Below are 21,896 nucleotides of genomic sequence, written 5' to 3' on the forward strand. Positions count from 1 at the left end.
ATTTAAAAACTATGATAATGTATTCTGAAAACCTACTTAAATATGGCCGCACGACCTGCCACACACTGGAAGTACATGAGCCCTTGAGGCAGCCCTGTCAACTCCCCACTTTGTGTAGTCCCCACACCTCTCTCAGAGGCCTCACCTGCATTTCCAGGTGCCTGCCCATCTGACACATGGACAGATGAAACTAGTGCCAATCAATATCTTAAATATCAGGAAAGTCCATTTTCTTATGTTGCTTGATTTAAAAAGCTCAAAGATTTTCTGCACCTAAAAGGAAGGAACCCTCTTCGTTAGCTAATGAAAGGCTAGACAAACAGTTTATAATTTATAATAATAATGGAAGATTGAAATGTGTAACTGTGATTAAGCCCTTGAACTTTAGAGACAAAAAAACCTACTATGTATCTTGTGAGCCATGGAGAGATAGAGGATTTATGGCATCTTTTCAAACTTTCATATCCTTTTATCTGTGAAATATATGTATTTTATTTGTAGCTACCTCACACTGCAATTTTGATAAATATACATATACATTTCCAGCATATTCTAAGATGCATATTTTAATAATCCTATTTTTGGTTTTTCACTATTTTTTAGTTTTTTTTTTATCATAGTAAGTGTACTGTTCAATCTCCATCAGCCTTTTTCCTCATTGCCCCACTGACCTCCCCTCTGCTAACAATCAGTTTGTTCTCTATAGTTTAGAGTCTGTTTTATGATATCTGTCTCTTTCTCTCTTTGTTCCTTTACTCATATGTTTTGTTTCTTAAATTCCACATATAAATGAAATCGTATGGTATTTGTCTTTCTCTGGATGACTTATTTTGCTTAGCCTTATTCTTTCTAGCTCTATCCATGTTGCTGCAAATGGCAAGATTTCACTTTTTTAGGGCTGAATAACATATGTGTGTGTGTGTGTGTGTGTGTACGTGCACACACACACATACACACGCACATACCACACCTTCTTTATCTGCTCATCTATCAGTGGACACTTGGGCTGCTTCCATAATTTGGCTATTGTAAATAGTGCTATAAACATAGGGATGCATGTAAATGCATGTAAACATAGGGATGCCTTTGAATGAGTATTTTTGTATTTTTGAGGTGAATACCCAGTAGTGCAATTCCTGGATCATAAGGTAGTTCCATTTTTTTATTTTTGAGGAATGTCCATATCGTCTTCCACAGTGGATGCACCGGTTTGCATTCCCATCAACAATGAAAGAAAGTTCCTCTTTCTCCACATCCTCCCAACACTTTTGTTTCTTGTGTTTTTAATTTAAGCCATTCTGACAAGTGTGACAGCTTATTGTAGTTTTGATTTGCATTTCCCTGATGATGAGTGATATTGAGTATCTTTTCATGTGTGTTTTGACCATCTGTATGTTTTCTTTGGAGAAGTGTCAATTCATGTCTTCTGCCTATTTTTAACTGGATTATTTGTACTTTGGGTGCTGAGTTGTTTAAGTTTTTTTTTTTAAATGTATTTTAGATACTAACCCTTTATCAGATATGTCATTTGCACATATTTTCTCCCATTCAGTAGTTTGCCTTAAAGGTATGTTGATTATTTCCTCTGCTGTGCAGAAACTTCTTCTATTGATGTAATTCCAATAGTTTATTTTTGCTTTTATTTCAGGAGACATACCTAGACAAACATTGGTATAGCCAATGTCAGAGACGTTACTGCCTGTACACTTGTCAAGGGTTTTTACGGTGTCAAGTCTCACTTTTAAGTCTTTAATCCATTTTGAGTTTATTTTTGTGTATGGTGAAAGAAAGTGGTCAAGTTTCATTCTTCTGCATGTTGCTGTCCAGTTTTCCTAACACCATTTGTTGAAGAGACTGTCTTTTTTCCATTGTATATTCATTCCTCTTTCATTGAAGATTAATTGACCATATAACTGTGGACTTTATTTCTGGGTTTTCTGTTTTGTTTCATTGATCTATGTATCTATTTTTATGCCAGTATGATATTGTTTTAATTATTAATGCTTTGTAATATAACTTGAAGTCTAGAATTGTAATACCTACAGTTTTGCTTTTCTTTTTCAAGGCTGCTTTGGCTATTTGAGGTCTTTTATTGCTCCATGCAAATTTTAGGATTGTTTGTTCTAGTTCTGTGATAAATGCACATTGGTATTTTGATAGGGATTGCATTAAATGTGTAGATTGCTTTGGGTAGTATAGACATTTTCACAATAATTGTTCTTCCAACCCATGAGCATGGGACATCTTTCCATCTTTTCTGTATCATCTTGAATTTCTCTTATCAGCATTTGATAATTTTCAGAGTATAGGTCTTTCACTTCTTTGGTTACCTTTCTTTCTCCTCAATTACAGTATTGTGATCATTTTGATGATGTATGTGTAAAATGTGAATAATAAAATTTACATGTCTGTATGCAGTCTTTTGAGGCCTTTCTCACATGTGGCAATATATATTGCTTTTTATCCTTTCAGCTAAGCACATATAAACACCACTGTCCTGTGAATTCCCTTTTCTACCTCTTAAACATCTGGTTAGTGGGGACTCAAGGATTCCAGTGAGTCAATGCATGTAACTTTGTACATAACATAGGTATATTACTGTATACAACAACAATCTGGTGCTACTGTTTTGTCCTTGGCATTCTTAGGTATTGCCTGATTCCTCTCCTCTGTCATAGCACAGTTGTATTATGTTCTATGAATAGTGAGATTTCAGTTAGGGGTATTGCCTATGGCTTTTATCCTGTCATCCAATGTGAAAAATGTGTACGTATTTCATACTTGACTCTTACCACTTACCTCTCAACAGATCATCGAGCTTAACTTTAACAAAATAAATAGTGTTTTTGTGTGAATGGGAAAAAGATTTATGACTGTTACTGAATGTTACTTTTTATCTCTTGGATATTCCCAGGAAGAGGGAACCATAGGATTTGGAATTGGGGATGTAGCAATTAACAACTAGGACACATCCAAGCTTTTACAAAACAGACTGATTATTTACCCTGTGTTGGGCTATTACTTTCAGAGAATTAGTAGGCAAAGTTCACTTATCTCAGAGATGGAGGGAATATTTTTGGTTGGAACTAGGAAAGCAAGGCAGGCTAGATATTATCCTATGAAAATGATTGTAAAATCTTCATGATGATCTTATGTTTTATATTTTAAAGAATATTGTCGGGGTGCTTGGCTGGCTCAGTTGGTGGAGCATGTAACTCTTGATCTCTGAGTCATAAGTTCAAGCCCCACATTGGACAGGAAGTCTACTTAAAAAAATTGTTTAAAAATAAAAATAATTTTAAAATAATGTGATATACAGTTAGAAATTTTAATTTTTAAAATTACTCCCTATTTGGGTGGGAATTGATGAGATTTTTAAAAAGGTAGAAAAAAATCTGATGAGCATAAATTATGCACAATGAATCAGGAAATTACTCTTGTTCTTACACTGGAGGCTCTGGAAAGGCTGATAAATGCAAAGGGAGAACGGGTAATGAGATCCATATACATATCTTGTGAACGAGAACAAACATGTTTTCCTGAGCAATGTCCTTGTGAGTTATGTGCAGGATGGGGAGACAGCCTAGTATGGTGGTAAGAACATAAAACTTGGATGCCAAAGGTCTGATTTGAGATCCTAGAGCCATGGCAATGAAAATCGTGACCATTTTAGATCCTTCAGTGATAACATTTGTTATATTGTCCTTAAAAGATCATTGTCAGGATAAATGATGCATGAAAAAAATTTTCAATCTTGTGAATTTCCATACAAATTTCAGTTGTTACTACTATTAAATTGGCAGATCATTAAGAATTCGCTAAAATTATAATGTTTTCAAAAACTTAAGATTCAGAGATAAGATCTTAAAGACTAAATTCACTCATCAGTTAATTTTCAATAGATGTGTGTGTATACACACACACATGCACACACACACACACACACATATATATATATATATATATATATATATGAATGTTCATATATATGAACATTAGTTTGTATAGTATCAAATGGCTGTTTAGAAGGATAAACTCTGGATTGGTGGCAATAGTAGAAGAAGAAATAAGTTAATCAAAGATATTGTCCTATGTCTACCACTTAGTATGTTAAACTGTATACTTAATCATCTTCTAAGGAAAAACACACAGGTTCATAGATAGATTTTTCTTGCAATAGAGACATCCAACAAGACAGCTCTGAAGTATTTGATTAACTTGAAATAAATGGTGGCCCTTAGGATTTCAGGATTTTCTGCTTTGTAACATTTTAGGTCTGTTATTACCTTAGGTGAACACAATTCCCCAAGAAAGAAGATGCTGAATTAATTCTTCTATGACTTATGTCATCAATATATCTAGAAAAAGAATAAAACTATGTGCCTCTACCATTTATGAGATTCTAGGTAGCTTTTTTAAAAAAAACATTTCACAAAAACTGATCAATTTTATATACCCTGATAATGAGTGTAGGCTCTTAGAAACAAATCTTCACATACAGACAAATGAGATAAAACATAGGTATGCACATGCACACATACACACAAATTCATTTATTAGCAGAGTTCAAGAATATTCTCTTATTGGATTTTCCCTGATACAAGATCTAATAAAATAAGAAGCTCTCTCAAAGTAAATATTTCCTTGCTTCACTGTCTTAAAACACACCATACAGTGAGTGAACCCTAGTCAAATTTCTAAAGCTTTTCAGGACATATTGCGTATACTACCTTACTTTTTGCCAGGATTGCATCACTGGACTTTTTCAGGATGTTTATGTCTAAAAATAACCCAAATCCTTTTTTTGTTTTGGCAAAGATTAGCTACAAAAATAACTGATCATTTGTGTAGTAACCCATAATAGACATGAGACAATATAATCTGTTAATAATGATTTAATATGTAGATAAATTTAATTGGTATATATTTGTTGAGTAAACTAATAAATGGTTTTTCAAGCTATATTGAATTCTAGTAAGATTGTCTCATTGTCTAATGAGTATCTAGCAAGATAATCTATCTTCTTAATTCTTGCTAGTATATAATACTGTCATTCATTTACTTTTGTGTTAAGAGAGCAATTACCTACTTTTCTTCTTTGTTCTTATTTTCTCTGGAATTTATTAAAACCTCTTCAATAAAGTCATTTCTGAAAATGCCACAAAGCAGATGTGCCCATAAAATAAACATAATTGAAAGAGGAGAATTAAACATGCAAGCCTCAAAAGCTATATCTTAAACAGTAAAAATTAACACTGTATCAGTGATTATCCCAATAGTATTAGAAGAAAAAATTTCCAATAGTGAAACTATGGCAAAGTTAGAGAAGCAATGAAAAGAATGATATACCCCCAAGAGTATTCAATCAAGGGCATCTGCCTAAACTGACATTTTTTAAAGGAGAGTTACATGGAGCACCAATATATCAGGGTATATTATCATTTATTAATGGATGATTCCCCAAGAGTTTACAACTAAATTTTCAAAATTCTACATGTTATATTCTCTTCTTAGGAGTTGCAAGGCATCTAGAGTTTCTGAGAAGTATTTAATTGGAAATATGTAGGTAAATACAAATAACATAAAATTTACTTTTAAAAATGTACAATTCAATGTCATTAAGTACATTCACAAGGTTGTATAATCATCACCACTGTCTCCTTCCAAGTATATAACTCTGTGATTGTTAATTTGACCATGAAACAGTTTTCTTCTGGAATATCTTTTATTTTTTTGTATGTCGAGAAAATATACTTAGGGAAACGATGATCTAATCCAGTCCTCTCAATTTAAACATTGAAAATAGAAAATGTGATTTTAAGAGATTAAATGTCTTGCTGAAGATTATACAGGTCATTGGGATACAGTCAGTCAGTATTTCATTCATATTTCCCACTTCCAAGAACAGGACTTTTCTATTTCAATGTGTTTTCCCCTCGTTTCCATTGGTGTTGCCTGAATCCAATGACCCAGTAACCTACAAATAATACATTACAATTTGACCTGAAAAAATCAGGACTAAAACAAATACATTACTTTTTAAAAGCTACATTGTACTTGTTTTATAACTCTCTCACTGTGGATTTCTTATGAGAACTTTCATTGTAAGAATTCTCTTTAATTTACATAATTCTTTTGTTCTTAGGTCTTTTTAAGATTGTGGCTGATAAAACTCCATACCTTACTATGGAAGAAATAACAAGGACCATTCACATTGGATCAAGTAGACTAGGGCATCCTTGCTTCTATCATCAGAAGGATCTAAAGCTAGACAATCTCATTGTAAAACATGGTGAGCAAATCATGCTCAACTCAGTTGAAGAGATCAGTGGAGAAGTAATGGTGAACTGTGGAGTGGTAAGGAATCAGCAGAATCACTCATTTACTTTGCCTTTGTCACAAGAAGGAGAATTCTATGAGTGTGAAGATGAACATATTTATACTCTAAAGGAGATTGTTGAATGGAAGATCCCAAAGAACAGAACACGAACTGTGAAGCTTACTGGTTTTTCAAATAAGTGGGACTTAACAAATCCATTCCCTAAAGGTTTTTATGGTGCTCTGGTTCTCAAGCCTGTTTATGAGATTCAAGGTGTGATGAAATGTAAGTATCCACTGAGAATGATGCTCTATGAGGGTGAGCACTGTGGGGTTTGGGAAGGAGGAAGACTTTAGTTTGAAGAATGTGACCCTGTCCCCAACTTGTCCTGTAAGACCGCTGAGAGTTAGATTCTCATCTGTAAATAAATAAACCGTGTATTTCGTGCAAAGGTCAAATTGAATATATATATATATATATATATATATATATATATATATATATATATAAAATTGTGTGGTGCTATCAAAATGTAAATACAGTAATTGGCAGGTGCAGACAGGTTAAACTACTAATTCATTTCTTTCACTGCCAGTTAAACATGGTCAGAAAAGAGCTACTTTTAAAGATAGAGTATATTTGGCTAGAAAGAGCCTTTCTTGTATGAAGGTGGTCAGCAAAGTGATAAGGATGCAAAGTTTCCTTAATATGTCCCTTACTGCTATTTTTGTAATAGCTTCCCCCCCCCCCTAGCTACCCACCACTGGTCATAAATCTTACTAGCTAAGAGTCCCTCTGGCTCAAGGGAAAATGATGTGACAAATTAATTCACATATAAGTGTATTTTAATATATAATATTTATAGGATTATTTGTATTTAAAAATAGGAATAGCTGGAGAGACCATCCCAAAGGAATTAATACTTTGAATTTTCAAGATCATGGCACTAAGTGGGCAACCATGGAGCAAAGAGTTATGTAGGTAGTCAGAAGTCCTGGATTCTGACCCTGGGTCAGTAATTTAATAGTTGATGACTTCGGGTGAGCCATTTAAACTGTGACTTTGCAGAGGGGATGATGATATCTCTTTTGCCTACCTCTTAGAGTAGTTTTAAGAATGGAATAAGATTGTATTAAGGTACTGTGTATAACACTTGAGGAAAAAAAAGCAGTATGTAAAAATGTTTAGTCAAAGGTTATTCCTTGGATATGTCAAATTCTAATTATCTCTGCTCCTATAAATATTGTTGGTTGTTGGTCATTTACATAAATATGAAAAAACTGTTGCGAATCTTTGGGTCATTTTAGAACTACATGTAAATTTTGTTACATGTAAGTGATTTAGCCAGAAATTAATTAATTCATCTGAATTAAAGGTACAAGGAAGGAATTCCATTCAAGTAGTGATTATATTTTAATACTGCAAAAAATTGAGGCCACAGCATGATCATTTTTTAATATGACAAAAAATGGATGTCACAGCAAATTTTAGACCTCACATTAATGTTTTGTTAGCTGTCCCAAGATGTGTAATTGAAATTGATAATTGAGTTTTCCTCACTTTTCATAAAAAATGTATATAACATTTTCTCATTTTAAAATTTGTTAATTTTTAAAAACCATTGGCATCTCCTATCAAACAGCTGCAAATGTAGGCCAACTCAGAACCTAAGCATGTAAATAAGGTAGCTACTGCATTTTATGAATTTAGATTAGAGATCAACAAAGCCTTCTCTGAGGAAAAGGCATTTAAACTAAGACCTGGAAGATGAGTAGGAGGCAAAGAAAGAGGAGACAGCATTGAAGGAAGTAATAGCAATTTCTAGGAGAGCAAGTAAGCAAGATATTGGAGCTTCAGTATAGCTGGTGTGAGAAAAGAGAGGATAGGTTGAGACAAATATCAAAACATGCAACTGGGTAGTGGAATCAGTCATGGAGAGTCTTGACATACATGTTAAGGGATCCAAAGGGCAAATTAATAAAGGTTTCAGTGGAAGGGACAGGACAGAGGAATATAAGGAGGCCATTAGGTGTATGGCAGGGTATTGAGGGGTTAGCACAATAGTGATATCAGCAGGACACTTGTTCCTAATTGGTATTTAAGAAGTACAACCAACAAGATTTGGAGGTCTGTTGGAAGGAGGAAAGAAGTCAACCTGATCTGTAGGCTGCTGACTTGAACTACTAGTTGGATGATGATACAGTTTACTAAATATAAATATTGACAAATGAACAGGACATATTAACACAACTGTTTAGATGGACTTAGGTATGGTTTCATGCTAACCAAGGCCCCAGAAGAAGGCCTTTGGTTAAGCTAGCATCCTTTTCAAAATATTTTAGTCTAATTTCCATCCTTTAATGGTATTTAAATCAAATTTTGATTTCTTTTGGATCTTTACTTTTTTAGGGATTATTTTAGACATTAGTTCTTTTTGTATAGCAATTTCAGGACAGATGCTGTTATGGTACTGCTTTGCATGTGTACTGACTACAGAATATTCTCTGGAAATAGAGGACAGGTGTCCCAACACAAAAAATCCAATTTTAAAAATTACTGTTGTAGGCATTTTTCTTCTAAATATAAAATCTAGACTATTTTTTAAAAAATCAATTGTGGTCTTGTTTTACATTATTCTATCTTATATTAAAGATTCAAACTTGCCTTGAAGTCAACAGCATATTGCTTGCTAAGTTACTTTCCGATGGCCTGGAGTTCAGACATATTTGAAAACCCTCTTGTCTCAAGTCCTCCCTTTCTCAAGTGACAAGAAAAAGAATAGGTCTGAGGCAGGGATAGAAAATTTTAGAGAAACCTTAGGGGTAAAAGCAAGATGAAAAAGACTGAGAACTATGGGAAGCTTTGAAATATTGATTTGCTGAAAAGAGAACATAGTAAGTAAATAAAGAAAAATAACATATTCTACTCCTGGTGTTAGGTGTTTAATATGTTATTGATGTGAAAATTTAGGCATCATAAAAAAGTAGCAGGGCATGTTTACATGAAATATTAGTTCCTGGAAACTCTTGGTCATAATTCCCATTATAGGCCTGAAGTCCCTCTTAACTCTCACTATACATTTCATGATTTGTAAGACATTCTGTCTCTTCGGAAAATAGATATAAATAACCACCCAGGACCTTTAACTACTAGTCTCATGTAAGTCATAGTAAGATCTGTTTGTGTCTTTCATTGGAAGATAAAATTCATGTTAATGTGGCAAATGGAATACATAATATTTACAAATGAAAAACTGACTCATCTATTTAAAGTTGTCACTAAAAATCAGAAATCTTGCTTGTTAAAACTTCTTAATCATCTTATGTTTTGATGTACAGATTGATAATTACTTTTCTCCTGATGAAAATTTCAAGAATCGAAAAAGCTGCATTTCGTTTTAGGTAAAAACATCAATGCCTTCCAAAATTTAAGGGTACAGTTTTTGCTTAGATATATGACATAGCAACTCATTTATAAAATGAAGGTTGGAATCACACAAACAGAAAGGTGGTATCAGAAAAGCAGTATCTGAATTTTGAATAATACGTGATAAATAAATAGCAAAAAAACCCACAAAAACCAAAAAAACCACAACTAAAAAGCATTGGTTGTTTAGTATTCTGAGGTGACTTCTTAATTTTTTTTAAGATTTTATTTGTTTATTTGACAGAGAGAGATCATAAGTAGGCAGAGAAGCAGACAGAGAGAGGTGGGGAAGCAGGCTCCCCACTGAGCAGAGAGCCCCAATGTGGGGCTCGATCCCAGGACTTTTGAGATCACAATCTGAGCCAAAGGCAGAGGCTTAACCCACTGAGCTACCCAGATGCCCTCCTGAGATGACTTCTTTCTTTCATTTTATTTTAAAAAATAATCTCAATATTTATCAAAGTCAAAAAAGTCAAATAGTGGTAAAAGGATTTATAACAAAGTGATCCCTTGACCATTCCCAAATTTTCCCCACGTTCTGCTACTTTGAGGCAACTGCTTTAAATATTTTGTTTCTGTGTTTTTTGTATTTACATTTGAATTTCTAAATAAGATAAAGGTAGTGCAATTTTTCAAGGCATTGACTTTATATAGGATTTGAAGAACACTCATCCCCTTCATGAAGACTCCACCCTAGCAACCTCATCAAATTCTAGTCACCTCCCAAAGACCCCACCTCTTAATACCATTGCACTGGGGAGTAGGGTTTCTTTTTCTTTTTTCCTGGGGGCGGGGGTAGGGGTTGGGGGAGTAGGGTTTCAATATGTTTATACTGAGGGATGAAAACATTTAATCCATGATAAGGTTGTCTTGGGATTTCCCTTTAAAACCATCTGGGTGGTCCTGTTCTTTCACTGTGATGGCAGTTTTTAGTCTGGAAACTCAGATATTTCATTTCTTAGATAATTTCTTTGATAGTGTCCTTTCAACTTTTTTTTTTCTCTTTTCTCTTTCTGTAACTTCTGATCTTTTGTTGAAGTTCCCATTCTGATCTAGGACTATTTTCTTCCCTATTTTACATCTTTCTTGTCTTTGGTTTACCTTCAGGGAAAATTTCTTAACTACATTTCCAACTGTTTTAATGAATTTTTAATTTCAGCTATCATATTTTTAATTTCCAAGAGTTATTTCTTACATCATTTTTTAAATGTTACTGTGTTCTTGTTTTAAGAATGCAATATCTTATCTCTCTGGGACAATTTTACAGTTTCTTAAAGTTTGCTTTGTTCCTTGCATTTTATCTGCCTGTTTGGGACGCCTGGATGGCTCAGTGGGTTAAGTGTCCCACTCTTAAATTTCAGCTCAGGTCATGATCTCAGGGTTGTCAGAGCCTTGAGTCAGGGTCCATGCTTGGCATAGAGCCCACTTAAGATTCTCTCTCTCCCTCCCCCTAAAAGGAAAAAAAGAAGTTTTGCTCTGTGTCACTCTTATTAACTCTTTTCCTCAATGCCTGGTGCTTATTGGCCATTTGTTCATATTTATATGTGGGACACTATTTTTTTTTTTTAATTTACAAGTGAGGCATGTTTACATAATAGCCCTTTGTTTCTGAATTTTAGGTTTCATTTTGCCAGCTTTTGTCCTCAGAGCATTCCCTAAGTTCAGGCTCTAAGCCTTTCCTCTAGGACTTGCTCAGTTTCATCTGAGAAGAATCTTTCTGATATCTTGTGGGCCTTCTGAAATTTCTGTAGCTGAGTGGGGAAGTTGCTGAGGGTTTCACCATTTCCCCATAGGGTTAGACTTAACTCCTTTGCTCTCAGTCCCCCTGTTACTTCCCTGATTGCCTGTGCCTAGCTTCCAGATTCTGTGACACTGCATCAACTGCTTCCTGCAAAGAGAGAAGTCATAGGCATGACCACTTGTCTTCCCCAGAATAAAGTTGGAGACCTGGAGTTAACCACGCGTCAGACATTCAGATAGCCCCTTTGCCCCCTACATTCTCATTCACAGGTCATAGGAGCCTTATGTCTCCAATTTATGAGCCTTTTTGAAATCTCATGGGACAAGCTTTCCATTGTACTATGGCTTCTTAGGAACATAGGCTTTCCTTTTTCTTTTCTGCCGAATTTTTGACCCTTCTGCCATTTGTGCTCTACCTTCATTCCATGTAAGGGTTGTAGATGTCTTTTAGATTTACTGAATCTTATTTTCTTTTTTTCTTTCTCTTTCTTCTTTTTGCCCTTATGCTAAATTTGAGAGAAAAAAGGGTTGGGGGGGTGCGTGGGTGGCTCCGTCGTTAGGCATCTGCCTTCGACTGGGGTCATGGTCCTGGGGTCCTATGATCGAGCCCCACATTGGGCTCTCTGCAGGGCAAGAAGCCTGCTTCCCCTCTCCCACTCCACCTGCTTGTGTTCCCTCTTTCACTGTGTCTCTCTCCATCAAGCAAATAAATTAAAAATCTTAAAAAAAAAAAAAAGAGGGGGTTGGAAAGACACATATTTCACCTATAAACTCACTACTTACTTAAACTAGTCCCAGCCCAAAACTTTTCCTGGACCTACAATAATCTTGAGAGAACTAGTTGCTAATTTTGTTAAAAGAGAAGTACAATTTATAAACAATATTTTTATTAAAAGATAATTTTCAGTAATTTATTAGCATATCAGAGTGAGTTTCTTATGTATTTATTTTTATATTCTCAATGCATGAGATAAGTAAATGTTCAATATTGAATAAATTGAATACATGAGGGGCGCCTGGGTGGCTCAGTGGGTTAAGGCCTCTGCCTTCAGCCCAGATCATGATCTTGGGGTCCTAGGATCAAATCCTGCATGGAGCTCTGGGCTCAGCAGGGAGCCTGCTTCCCTCTCTCTCTGCCTACTTGTCATCTCTCTTTCTCTGTCAAATAAATGAAAATCTTTAAAAAAATTGAATACATGAATTAATGAAGCAACTAAAATATCTGTTTTTGTATGCACACATACTGCATAGTACAAAGTTCCTATTTAGGTAACAAGAAAAGTTTCCTGCCTCACCATATTCAGATATGATTTATTATGATAACATATTTATGAATTTAATAGCTAAGGAGAAAGAACATTCACTTCAGGGCACCAAAGTTGTATTGTTTATATTTGTATAACAGGTTCAATTTTTATTAGTGATGCTTTTCTTAATGTGCCTATGAAAATATTGTGACTTAACATGATATTTAGAACCAATGAATACTTTAGTCTACTTCCTTTTCATTTTCTTCCTTTAGGCAAGTAATCTTATTGATAGTAGAAATATCAAACAGCAAGCAGTATAAGGTACAATTTATATGTGTATTTATTTATTCTTATACTGCCAACTGTAAATATTTATTCTTATTCTACCAACTGTAAATATTTTACCAGTGTTCTCCAGAAAAACAGAAAATATTTATTACATTATATATAATTATATTGTATAATATAAACAAAATTACATATTAATTAATTTTAATGACTTGACATATAATTACGGGGGCTATTAAGTTCAACGTTCATAGGACAGATTGGCAGGCTGTAAACTCAGGCAGAAGTTGATGCTCGAATTTGAGGCAACATTTTTTCTTCTCTGGGAAACTCCAATATTTGCTCTTAAAGCCTTCAAATGATTAGATGAGACTCACCTATGTTATCAAGGGTAACATCATTCACCCAAAGTCAACTGATTTAGATGTTAACCACATCTGCAAAATACCTTTGCAGAAACACCTAGAATAGTGTTTGATTAAGTGACTGGGTACTAAAGCCCAGTCAAGTTGACAGATAATAACCATCACAAACATCAGTGGAGAACCTTGTCGACGTGTGTCATCCAGGATAAGAAAATGGGTAGTCACGTCTCATAGCTTTTATAAATTAAATAAAAATATGAAAGGAAAACTATTATAAATAAGCCCATAGTAAATATAAGTATATTCATTTTAAATGAGACTTAATTTCTGAGTGAAGATCGTGATGGTTTTTTTTTTTTTTTGCTACAAATGTTAGAGAGCAACCCAAAAGGCACTTTCTCTATTCATAAATACAAACAACAATAGAACCAGGGAAAAACTATCTAAGAAAATGAAATTGCTGGTATATTCTCTTAAGTTGAAATGAAGCTGAATAAATGGGAAAAAAAGATAATTCACAGAATATTCATAAAGAAAATTGAGACCAAATGGATGAACTATAAAGAAAATCTTAATTTAAAAGCCTAGAATAATGCAAAGTTTGGAAATTATTAATACATCTAATAATCACTATAAAAAGCATAATGTGATACAAAAATATAAACAAAACGATTCACTGAGCAATCAGATATGAAAACACTTTTAAGAAAAATATAAGTATAATCTTGGAAAGTAAATGACAAAGAAATCAAACTTAGAGAGTGAAAATTTCCAACAAATAAAAGAATTATTATTATTAGATAATAATGTCGGAGGAACTAGCAGTTGAGAGAAACTACAGGGCTGGAATTGACAAAACTTGTTTTAAAAAAAATATATGTAGAAACAATAATCTCTTTTTGACTAGGCCTGAGAATTAAATTTACTTAGATTAAATAGAGAAAAGCAGATAGATTTACATGTTTTATGTGAAAGGGGAGCCCTCAAAAGGGAGTGAAGACTCCCGAAAAGGCAAAATCTACATGCTTTTATATTGGTTTGAATGAAAGAGGCAACTGTGGAGAAGTAACTAGACTAAGTATTGTGGGGAGACTAAAAGAAGATAAGAGTTAGTTTAACAAGGTCTGTTTGGGCAGAATTCACTTGGCTTTAACTCCTTGTGGAAGGATGTTTCTTCTCTCTTGGTAAAAGGAAGGCATTTTTCACATCGGAGTTTTGTCTCCTGTTTTCAGGAAGAAAAGGAGAGATTAGAATACCCTTCTTGCACCTGCTGTTTTATAAAGTGCCTTTAACTCAAAATAATCTTGATGCCAAAGTAATTTATTTTGGGCTGTCATATTCTGCCATCCTTCACCTTTAAAGGATAATTTTGCTGGAGATAGAATATTAAGTTGGTGGGTTTCTTTTCTTTAAACACTTTAAGTATGCCACTTACTCTCTTCTTGCTTGAATGCTTTCTGAAGAGAAGTACAATCTAGTTTCTATCCTTCTTCTTCTAGAGGTAAGATTTTCTTTTCTTAGGGCTTCTTCAGGTTTTCTCCTTTTTTTTTTTTTTTTTTTTAAATTTTCTATGGTTTGAATATAATATGCCTAGGTGTAGGGTTTCTGGTATTTATCATGCTTGCTGTTCTCGAGCTTCCTCAAATTGGGAAAATTCTCCACCATTATTACTTCAGATATTGTTTCTGTTCCTTTCTCTCTTGTTTTCCTTTTGGCATCACTATGGTGTGCATGTTCTACCTTTTGTAGTTACCGCACAGTGCTTAGATACTCTGTTCCTTTTTTTTTTCCCCCATTCTTTTTCTTTTAATTTTTAGTTAGGGAATTTTCTATTAATATATCTTGGTGTATCTTTAAGTTCACTGATTTCTTTCCTTAGCCATGTCTAGTCTAATGATGAACCCATCAAAGTCATTCTCCATATCTGTTAGTATGTTTTTTTAATACCGAGCATTTCCTTTCAATTCTTTACAAAAGTTTCCATCTCTCTGCTTACATTACAGCATCTTTTCTGCCATTTTCTTCCATAAGAGCTCTTAGCATATTAATCATATTCTGAATTCCCAGTCTGGAAATTCCAAAATCTCTGCATATCTGAGTTTGGCTTTGTCTCTTCAGACAACACTGTTTTTCTTTTTCTTTTACTAGACTTTGTAATTTTTTGTTTAAAGCAGACACAATGTATCAGATAAAAGAAACTGATGCAAATAAGCCTTTAATATGAGGTTTTATGTTTATCTAGCTGTGAGTTAGTCAGTGTTTACTGTTTTCTGTATCTATAGATGTTAGAGGCTAAAATTTTATTCAGAGTCCTTGTTTTTTGTCTCCCTGTTGTTTTTCCCTACAGACCACTTTTTTTTTTAAGCTTTTATTTATTTATATGACAGACAGAGATCACAAGCAGGCAGAGGAACAAGCAGAGAGAGAGGGGGGAGCAGGCTTCCTCCTGAGCAAAGAGCCCGATGCAGGGCTCGATCCCAGGACCCTGAGATCATGGCCTGAGCTGAAGGCAGAGTCTTAACCCACTGAACAACCCAGGAACCCCTAGAGACCACTTCTTAAACAGAAATATAAATGCTTCAGTTATAATCCCCTGTTATTATACAGGAGTCTTGTTGATATGGTTAGTAAGGTATAGGGGAAGAGATGCATTCTATAATCCTGTATTTAGGTCTGAGTCTTTTCATGGCACTGTGCCCTATGACCTTCACAAGTGCTTCTCAGCTTTCTTCCCCATGCTTCCTTAGATGAGATAGAATATGGCAAGTGGGGGCTGGAGGTGGGTATTTCCCTTCCCCATGTGGAAAGATAGAAGAGATAATAATTGGGTATTTCCCTTCCCCTACATCAGTTCAACTCTGGTAAAACCCAAGTTGGTTAGGCTGTGGTAAAATAGTTTTCCTTGAGGGCAGACCTTTTTTTAAGGAAAACTGAATGCTGTGACTTTTTCTATTATTCTGCTAGAAGCATGAAGGGATTTTTCTCTATCTTCACCCTGAGAACCTGGTGGGTCTCTTGGGAATAAATATGAAAGTGGGGGTGGGAATCCCCCTAAACATGGACCCCAGAAGTTTTATCTCTTAAACTTGTCTAGGCTTTGTCTCCAGCAAGTAGTCAATTACTCTTAAAGTGTTCTTACTAGTTGTTGAATCCAGTAGAGGCTTCTGCTGCCAATAAGCAGTAAGTGTGTATTAACCTATTTATCTCATTTTGGGAGCGATGGTTTGCCCTGTAATCTCAATTCTCTGATGGATCAAAGACGAGTTGTTGATTTTTCAATGCATGTACTATTGTTCCTTATTGAATCTTCTACTAAGGCACATTCATTGTTATTATTTTTATACCTTAAAATACTAGATTATTGTTCTACAGAAATTAAATAGTAAAAGTAAAAATACTTATTGCACAGAAAAAGCCATTGAATAAGATAAACTACAACCTGCAGGGGCATGTTTTAACTGATATATATATAATACCTTCTATGACATATAGCAGGAGTATTAGTGGTACAAAATTTTTTTCCCAAGGAAATTTTATGTGGAACTCTACTTATTTAACAGATCACATCCTTTAATGCTCAGTCAAGGATATTGTTCTGACAATAGTTTTTCATTTATTCAATTCATTTATTGAGTACCTACTATATACCAGGCGCTATTTGAGACGCTGGGATATGTTGGTCAACAAAATAACCATAGATTCTTATACCCACGATACCTGTAGTGCCCAAATATAGTTTGGACCTAGGTTACATTAGGGTCCCTATGTTCTGATGGATCAGTTCAGAGCCTGCAGAAAGTCCTTAATGACATCTGTTCTACCAATGTTTCACTATTCCCTCAACTTGAGAAATGGCATGAGACTATGATGCTTACCTAATGCTAGTGCTACAATTTTTAGACCTCATTAATTTCTATCCAACTTGCTGAGATCTTAGAGTTTTAAAAATTACCTTCAGATTCAGGGAAGCCTGTGGCAATAATCTTTTTTTTTTTTTTTTTTAAGAATTTATTTATTTGACAGAGAGTGAGAGAAGGAGAGAGAGCACAAGTTGGGGGAGCAGCAGAGGGAGAGGGGAAGCAGGCTCCCTGCCGAGCAGGGAGCCCGATGCGGGACTCGATCCCAGGATCCTGAGATCATGACCTGAGCTGAAGGCAGAAGCTTAACCCACTGAGCCACCCAGGTGCCCCCTGTGGCAATAATCTTAAAACTTTGAGTATATGGAGGACCTGGGTTGCTTAGTTGGTTAAGTGTCTGCCTTTGGTCATAATCCCAGCGTCCTGGGATCAAATCCTGCATAGGGAAGCCTGCTTCTCCCTCTGCTGCTCCCCCTACTTGTGCTCTCTTTCTCTCTCCCTCCCTCTCTCTCTCTCTGTGTCAAATAAATGAATAAAATATTTTTTTAAAAGTTTGGGTATGCTAAACTTTTTACAATGAATTGATGAAGGTAAGAAGTGTTCTTTGAGTCTTTTTATTTTTTTTAATGAAGCATTTTTATAGATTTTCATCCTTTAGACAACCATTGATTTTTTTTCCCTTTTTTTCTGTTCTCTATTCAAGAATATAAAATAATGCTTTTTCATGTTATGCCTTCAGGAACTCTGTTACACAGCATGTGCAAATAATATAACACTACTTATAAAGTTATAGTTTCCAGATGCTGCATAAAGTTAAAATATAAAACATAATAACATAGGTAATGCTTTTAAAGAGGAAATTCTGTTTTCAAAATCTTCCAAATTATTTGTTTTCAAAAGCATGCAAGGAAGAAAGTGTATTGATAGAAATGTGGCTGGAGATATTGGGAAACAACAGTGGATTGTGAAAACGCTATAAAACATTACATGGTAGGAAACTGTCAGGACAATATAAACCATTATACAACTCTGTTAATAGTAACTTTATTTCTAATTCAAGACCATTCTAACAATCTAGGTGAGAGAGTGCATGGAGAGCAGATAAATAATTTTAGGGCAATATTTTAAGTGTCTCTCTCGTCTCCAACAAAGACTTCCTAGGATAGTGGGTGCTTAGAAAGAATTTGAGGTTTATTAGAGTCCTCAGTGCCACATTAGGCAAAGAATACATTGGTAAGTACCCACCAGCTTACCTAAGGCTCCTGAATGGCTTCTCCGTGCTTCTCTGTGACTCTCCTTTTCTATCCAGGTTAATGGAGCATCAGCAGAGAAAGAATAACTTCCACATTGGAAAAGCATGCATCTTGTTGTTGACTTCCATATGTTAGTCTTAAGTACCTTGTATCCCATGATCTTGCAGTGTTGTTCTGCAAGGGAACAGAATTTTGCATGAAGAATGTTTGTCTTGGGCCTTATGCAGGAAGTACTTTATTCAAAGTACTGAAAATTTCTTTTAAGATAATTTCATATATTATGGCTGGAGCTCAAGAGCATGACTTCGAATGATGTTATAAACCTTCTGAAAAAGATATATATACACACAGATATATACTTATAAATATGCACCTATATTTATCTATGTTATGTGAGACAAAACTATTTTAAAAACAGGAGAATGATTAACTCTAGAATCAGGAAAATAGTTATCCTTAGGTTATAGTGAGGCAGATGAAATTTTGATAAGCTTCATAGGGCTCTAAGGAAGGAACAAGTTAATATCTCTTTTGTAAGCTGAGCAGTGAGCTTATGGGAATTGATTTTACATACGATCTACTTCATTTTAAAATCTGAAAAAATGAAAGTCACACATAAGAAGTGTTACATCATGAGTCTCTGATTTTTTTTCCAGTGGAATTTATCTATGATGCCAGTAAGGATTCTAATACCATCTCAGAGCAACACTTTGATGGACAAAATGTCATAATCTTTTTTTTTTTTCTTTCAGTCCGAAAGGATATAGTTCGCATCCTCCCCAGTTTAGATGTTGAAGTCAAAGACATTACTGACAGTTATGATGCCAACTGGTTTCTTCAGCTGTTATCTACACAAGATCTCTTTGAAATGACCAGTAAAGAGTTCCCCATAGTGGCTGAAGTCATAGAGGCACCTCAGGGAAACGAGCTGCCCAGAAGCACTTTACAGCCTGGGAAAACCATTGTGATCCACAAAAAGTACCAGGCATCGAGAATCTTAGCTTCAGAAATTCGAAGCAATTTTCCTAAAAGGCACTTCTTGATCCCCACTAGTTATAAAGGCAAATTCAAGCGGCGACCTCGGGAGTTCCCAACTGCCTATGACCTTGAGATAGCAAAGAGTGAAAAGGAGCCTCTCCACGTAGTGGCCACCAAGGCCTTTTATCCCCCTCATCATGAGCTATCATCCGTATCTGTCGGGGACCAGTTTCTAGTGCATCACTCACAGACGACTGAAGTCCTTTGTGAGGGAATCAAAAAAGTGGTGAATGTTCTGGCCTGTGAAAAAATCCTCAAAAAATCTTATGAGGCAACACTGCTCCCTTTGTACATGGAAGGAGGTTTCGTAGAGGTGATTCACGATAAGAAACAGTACCAGATTTCTGAGCTCTGTGCACAGTTCCACTTGCCCTTCAACGTGAAGGTATCTGTGAGAGATCTTTCCATTGAAGAAGACATTTTGGCTGCTACACCAGGACTGAGGCTGGAGGAAGCTATCACAGACTCTTATCTACTCATAAGTGACTTTGCCAGCCCCAAGGAGTGCTGGGAAATTCCTGTCAGCCGCTTAAATATGACTGTCCAGCTAGTTAATAGTTTTTCTGGGGACACAGGATCAGTTCTAGTCAGGAGTCTGGTTGAAGAGATCACCGAAGAACAGTATTACATGATGCGAAGATATGAAGGCTCTTTTTCCCACCCCCCACCTCGCCCTCCCAAACATCCCTCAGTGGAGGAAACAAAGCTAACCCCGTTCACCTTAGCAGAAAACAGGGCTGTGGGTCTGCTTAAGTCTCCCAAGGTAAGGCTATGATTTTGTAGTTTTTCCTTTTTAGCATTTTTCTTGAGGCAGTTTATTTCAAGTCTCCTCCGAGTTTGTTTTTTGCTTACTTTTCTTTCTTTCATGCCATATTTGAAATGAGCCTTTCTGATGCACAGTAGATGAATGAACATCAACAGAGCATAAGCTGTTGCAGCATTTTGTATTTTGATGCTTAACCAGTAGATGTGACAAGAAGTTTGTATTGAATTAGAAATAGCAGGGATGACATTTGGATATGATGACCCAAACTGCCGTCTCAATGGGTCTTGGTAATTAGGAATGTTTGATAAGTTTCCTCAGAAGCAAATCTCTTTTATTTTGGAAGTGCTGTTCTTTTTTCTAGGTAGAGTTGTTTTAATACTTCATCCAGGAAATGAGCATACAATAAACTCCCTTCTTCGGGGGGGGGGGGGGTTATCAGTAGCATGCATCTATAACACATGTCTTCATTTTGTTTTATGTGCAAAAAGATGTAAAAATATCTTGGCAGAACTGTGTGTGAGCATATGAGCATCTGCCCACATTCTGCCTATCTGAGGATTGTAATCTTTAACAGTTCTATTGAAAAACAAAATCAATAAAATTGCAGACAGTGTGAGATCATAACAGAATCAACAACTCCATAACCATTGGAAAGATTTGGGAAGGGAGGGGTTTCAGCTTCAGTTCTACTTAAAGTCTTTGCTTCTTGAAAACTGCCTGCTGTGTGCCTGGAAAGCACTTGCCAGTACACCATGGAGTGTTAGGTCGTTTATCTGGCCGGCAGTGGTGCTGTGGTGTGTGGAAGGAGTGCATTCTGGCCTGGCAGATGTTGTTCGAGCAGCTTGGGGAAACAAAGCAATTAGTAAAACAAAGAGAGATGCTGTGTTTACTCTCTATACTCAGGAATGATAGCAGCCTCAGGCTTCAAGTATGTGGGTATGAAAATACTTTTAATTCTACATTTCAAAGAGTGCATTCTGAGGGTATGCTGGATAAATCTGGAAAGAATCTTCAAACTCATCTTCAGAAGAAAGATAAAAGGAGCAGAAATTTCCTTTCCAGAAAAAACAATCTTGAAGGAGTCATTTATTTTTATTATTTTTATTTTATTTTTTTAATTTCTTTTCAGCATAACAGTATTCATTGCTTTTGCACCACACTCAGTGCTCCAAGCAATCTGTGCCCTCTCTAATACCCACCACCTGCTTCCCCCAACCTCCCACTCCCAGCCTTTTCAAAACCCTCAGATTATTTTTCAGAGTCCATAGTCTCTCATGGTTCACCTCCCTTGAAGGAGTCATTTTAAATAAAAAAATTGTTCCCAAATAATGTTGATTAACAGGTTGCTATTAATGTGGAGTGTGTCTGACTTCTACTGTTTAATATATTTTTATTGCTGAACGGAATGATGTGAGAGATGGAATGCTGGTCTCATTTTTAGTGGTAGGTAGAATAATTCCCCGCCTCACCGCCCCCACACCTTCCCGCTGCAATACCTTCCCAAGATGTTCATGCCTAATCCTCCAGAACTGGTGACTATGTTACATTTGATGGCAAAATAGACTTGGTACATGTGCTCAAAATTAAGGACTTT

The 21,896-nt window shown here is 35.5% G+C and overlaps 1 protein-coding gene across 2 annotated transcripts in view; it reads left to right on the forward strand.

Moving 5' to 3' along the window:
* THEMIS (thymocyte selection associated) overlaps positions 1-21,896 on the forward strand; it is a 186,829-nt gene that overhangs the window by 78,733 nt on the left and 86,200 nt on the right. For both annotated transcript variants that reach the window (XM_059177600.1, XM_059177601.1), the window contains exons 3-4: positions 6,146-6,604; positions 19,251-20,299. In XM_059177600.1, the coding sequence (XP_059033583.1) occupies positions 6,146-6,604; positions 19,251-20,299 (1,508 nt within the window). The remainder of the gene's footprint in view (positions 1-6,145; positions 6,605-19,250; positions 20,300-21,896) is intronic.

The sequence above is a fragment of the Mustela lutreola genome, chromosome 6 (genome assembly GCF_030435805.1).
Source record: "Mustela lutreola isolate mMusLut2 chromosome 6, mMusLut2.pri, whole genome shotgun sequence".
NCBI classification, from domain to species: Eukaryota; Metazoa; Chordata; class Mammalia; order Carnivora; family Mustelidae; genus Mustela; species Mustela lutreola.